General features: G+C 38.4%; 1 protein-coding gene across 1 annotated transcript in view; it reads left to right on the top strand.

Moving 5' to 3' along the window:
• ACE2 (angiotensin I converting enzyme 2) overlaps window positions 1-5,077 on the top strand; it is a gene marked incomplete at its 3' end in the record, with an annotated part of 27,714 nt that overhangs the window by 20,054 nt on the left and 2,583 nt on the right. The window contains exons 6-7 of the mRNA XM_010834699.1: window positions 345-450; window positions 3,321-3,418. Of these exons, the coding sequence (XP_010833001.1) occupies window positions 345-450; window positions 3,321-3,418 (204 nt within the window). The remainder of the gene's footprint in view (window positions 1-344; window positions 451-3,320; window positions 3,419-5,077) is intronic.

Genomic DNA, 5,077 nt, shown 5'->3' with positions numbered 1-5,077 from the left:
CCACTCCAGTATTCTTGCCTAGAGAATCCCATGGACAGAGGAGCCTGGCGGGCTACAGTCCATGGGGTCGCAGAGTCAGACACGATTGAAGGAACTTAGCATGCACACCCTCCATGCGGTATTTGTATCCCTCCAGACGTGTTCACCGCTTTATGCAGTGGAACTAGTCAGCATCTATATCTGGTAAGAAGGAATGCATTCAAACTCTTCAGAATATTTCAGAGGAGAAGAAATTAGAATTTAGGGTAATTCTACTGTCTAAAGAAGCCTCTATTTTTAGTGTTGGGGATTGGAAATTGGAATAGGCTATTCTTGGTCTTAAACTGTCTTCCTGGGCTTTTCAGATTAAACCATTATATGAACAACTTCATGCTTATGTGAGGGCAAAGTTGATGCATACCTACCCTTCCTATATCAGCCCTACTGGATGCCTCCCTGCGCATTTGCTTGGTAAGAAGCTCGGGGAATTCTTTGTCTACTTTGCTCTTTGCTGTTTCCACCAATAAGGTAGTTATTTTGGGGTGAGGCCCAACTTTTGAAAAATTCTGTGAATGAAGTTAGTAACATTCTAGAAATCATATTTTGAAAGCACTGTCTTCACCAGAAAAGTCATTTTAAATTGTCCTCTATTGCATTACTTTATGCACAGAGAGTTGTTTTGTTTGGCCTCAATCCATAGATAAAGGGATTATTTAAGATCACCAGAGAATGAGAGTGAAAATGGGGAAAATAAGTTTTTGTTTTGTTTTTAAGATCCTCAGGTTTATTTTTATTTTTTAATTTTTGGGCTGTTCTGGGTCTTCCTTGCTGTGGACGGGCTTTCTCTAGCTGTGCTGCGCAGGCTTCTCTTGTTACACAGCGTGGGCTCCAGGCACATGGGCTTCAGTAACTAAAGCTCATGAGCTCTAGAGCGTGGGCTCAGTAGTTGGGGCACACAGGCTTGCTTGCCCTCTGGCATGTGGAATCTTCCTGGACCAGGCATCAAATCTGTGTCCCCTCCATTGGAAGGTGGATTTTTAACCACTGGACCACCAGGGAGGTCTGAAACTAAACTGTATGATTCAACTTGATTGGCTGACCCTTGAGGTGAGATTTTAGCATCATGTTGTCAGAGGAAAGAAGCTTAGTTGGTTGGGAGTGGTCAGGGGTGAGAGAAAAGCTATCTAGAATTAAGGTATAGCCTGAGTGAAAGCTCTGTAAGTTGATTGTTCAACTGCAACAATATCTTTTGCTGCAAAGTACTTGGTTTGGAATCATATGGGTAGTCAATGAAATCCTCCTCATGAAGAAAGCTGCCTAGCTTAAGAGGAGAAACAGTCTTCAGAGAACTCCGGATCCTGCTGTAGAGCTTTAGTAGACCAGGCAAGACCTGGAGCCCTTTACTGAACTCCCTTATTCCTCGCCAGAGAGTGGTCACCCTCCCTCCCCTCTCCCTCACCCTCAAAGCCTTGGCCAAAGAAATATCTGTGTTGGCAAAGTTTACATCCTGCATACACAGCAAGCCTACTACAGCAAGCTAAGTTGCTAGTAGCTGATTCTTTACAGGCAAGCTTCTTTCTTAGCAGGAGGAAATCTGGACAAAGGAGCAGTGGAGACTTTTTCCTCTAAAGCAATATATAAATACTCTCTACAGTGTCTTTGGCAGGCGTCCTTTGGCAATTCATTTTCTGCTTAAACCTGTCCGGCATGAGGTGGCTCTTGCTTCCTTCCAAAATAGACTCATCTATCACTACACTGTACCAGTTATAAGAAAGTCCTGCGTTATGTGGAGGTGAACCAACACCCCTCTCATGCCTTCCATTCATTCTGCCTAATTCTGTGCTCTGAGGTTACCCAGACTATGTCCACTCTTCTTGCACAAGATGGCCTTCTAGAGAGTTGTAAACAACCATTGTCAAGGTACAGCACAGTTCCTGACACAAGAGTATGTACGCAGTATATTTTACTATTATTCTTGTCATCATGTATACACTATTTTCTTCTCGTATGTTAAATATCCTACATAGACTTTCAGCCATTCTTTAAAAATCTCACTTTTCTACTTGTTCTCATTTGGACAAGCAAATAAATAAAATCAAACTTTATTGATGTCCCTCTTCAAATACCATGCTTAGAACTGAGCAGTTACTCCAGCTGAGGCTTGCCCGGCATAGAATAAAGATGGTGCTGTGACTTCCTTTGTTCTAGACACTGTAATTCTATTCTTTTACCTTAAGGTGATATTTGCATTTTGGAAGCCACGTCATACTATTGTTGGATCCCTTTTGGTCTTTTACATGTGCGCTGTGTTTCAACCTGATGTCATATATCACATATTTCCATAATAGCTATTTCTTTACAGTTGAAGCATAGGACTTTGCATCTATCTCTATTGAATTTTATCTTTTAAAACATGAATTTGTTGGCATATTCTTCAGGTAGTTATTTTGCTCCATTCCTTTGGTGCCAGAATTCTGGTCCTGCTGTTACATTGATTTTTTTTTTTCCAGATCCATTTTCTCTTTTAGGGTTTCTGGCCTTGGAATCCAGTTTAACATTTGTTTGAGATCTTTGAAAAGTCACCCAGTTAAGTAGATTACTATAGTATAGTAATAAAAGTGGAACTTAGTTACTAGTTATTAGCAGAGTGTCCTGAATGATCATCCTATATGCGCTCAGTTTTCTTTTCCATTATAGTTTATTACAGGATCTTGAATATAATTTCCCATGCTATTCAGTAGGACCTTGTTGTTTATTCATTCTATATATAAAAGCTTGCATCTGTTAACCCCAAACTCCTAATCCATCCTTCCCCCACTCCCTCTTCCCCTTAGCAACAGCAAATCTGTCTATATACTCTCTGTTAAATTCAATATCATAGATTACTAGCAGTTTAATTTGTAGTATTTTGTCCCATGGATGAGGGACTATATAAACCTATTTCTAACCTATAGTAGCTATGATGTCCTGTATATTTAATACATTGTGCCTTTGAATTGTGATTTGAAATGAAAGAAACAGGGATGATTCCTTAACAAGCTTTGCCTCACCACATCACCTCTTGCCATTTTAACCTTTTAGAGGAGACAGTAAAAGAAGGGAATGTTGAAAATATAAAATAAGAGAAGAGGAAAAGAGGTAGTGAAAGGAAGCACAGAAACTATTGAGTTGGCAAAAAAGTTCATTCAAGTTTTTCTGTAACATCACTTTTTGGCCAACCCAATAAATTAAATCTAGAATACTCTATGGCCTGTTTACCAGTCCCACCTCATGTGCTATGTAAAATCATGTCTATACTTCTACTATATTTATCACATATTAACAAACCTTTTTTTTAATAGGTGATATGTGGGGGAGATTTTGGACAAATCTGTACTCTTTGACAGTCCCCTTTGAACACAAACCAAGCATAGATGTTACTGAAAAAATGGAGAACCAGGTAGGAAGAAGACACCTTGAAAACTAAATCCTCAACCTCGTTCCTTTTTATGCTACCCTTCTCTTCTTATGTTATAAAGTCATGTAAATGAGAAAAATTTCAAGCTATTTTAAATTTATTTCTTATGTAGGTGTTCTTTCATAGAAAAGTGGTTTACAATGACAGTGACATCTAGTACCTAGAATAAGAATGGCATTGATCTTGCTGAGAGTAACTAAAAGTGGAGATGACCTGGTTTTCCATTAAGCAATAAGATGTGGAACTGTGAACTTAACAATTCTTTCTAAAGTTAGTCATTACTATGTAGTCAGTAACCTCTATGAATAGGGGAAAAAAAGGATATCTTTAGATTTTTGCATATTAAAAATCATTATTGTTAAAGATACCATAAGAGTCTGCAATGGTTTGCAAATAAACTTTTTGTTACCATCTTGGAATAATTGTTTTAATTCTCTGTGTTCCCTTCTATTGATGAAAGCATATTATAGTTGTAATTGTGTGTTTTTCTTTATTGAGCTAATACTCTACAATTCTGGGTAGAATCTATAATCATACATCTATTAGCTGTGTAAAATTTTTCCAAATCATTGCACTGTGATTTACATTAGTATTTATGCATTGCTTGTGAACAGTTTTAAATCTGTAAGCAACTACGCAATGAACACCTTCACTTGCATAACATATTCCTGAGGTAAGTCCACAGCAGAATGAAAACATGAAGCTTCAAGAGCCCCCAAACTCCTGCAGCTGTTCTAGCCCCATTTTGCAATTGAGTAGCAGCAGGGGCTCATTTTTATGTACCTCCGTAGCCTGTCTACGGTGTTTTCACACCCACCATCTCTCCTAATGTTATGTTTACAACAAATCTATGGGACTATCAGAGCAGGTCGGAGAAGGCAATGGCACCCCACTCTAGTATTCTTGCCTGGAGAATCCCAGGGACGGGAAGCCTGATGAGCTGCCGTCTATGGAGTCGCACAGAGTTGGACACGACTGAAGCGACTTAGCAGCAGCAGCAGGTTCCTATACAGACTATGAAGCCAAGGCCCAGCTACCCATTGGCTGCTGGGTCTCTTGTGGGCCTTTTTGACTTCGAAAGCATGTGACTTCATGTTTGCTTTATTGTTTGTGTCTTCCTCGGACACAGACACTAATAATCCCCAGCCTAATACTGGGGCCTTGTTCACTGAACGAACTCAATCAAGGGTTGTTGTCTTGAGTTGAACAGTTTTTAGCAAAGAGAAGGTCATTAGTACTTGTCTTTATACCTGGAGCATAAAGAAGAAAGACAAAAAAATTCACACACAATCACAGTCTACTCCTGACATTTTAATGCACTTCTTCATTAAAATTATACTATATATGTGTTTTACATATTTTATCTTCTCACTATTATTTTTAAAAATCAATAAAAATTCTTTATAAATCCAATTTATTTAGGTTTTCTATTCCACAAAGGCATCATTATTTAGCCATTCTGGAGGCTGTTTCCACTTTTCCCTCTATTAAAAATCATTTTGTAACACATACAATTTGTCAAATATATTTTAGTTGAAAAATAGTAATAAAAATCATTTAAAATGTAATTATTCGACCTAATTTCGGAAAATTTCCTAGGTTAGTTCCCTAGAGACTGGATTACTGAGACAAAGAGTATCA

Source organism: Bison bison, unplaced genomic scaffold (assembly GCF_000754665.1).
Source record: "Bison bison bison isolate TAMUID 2011002044 unplaced genomic scaffold, Bison_UMD1.0 scf7180017845440, whole genome shotgun sequence".
In the NCBI taxonomy this organism is placed as follows: Eukaryota; Metazoa; Chordata; class Mammalia; order Artiodactyla; family Bovidae; genus Bison; species Bison bison.
This window is presented reverse-complemented; position numbering and strand designations above follow the sequence as displayed.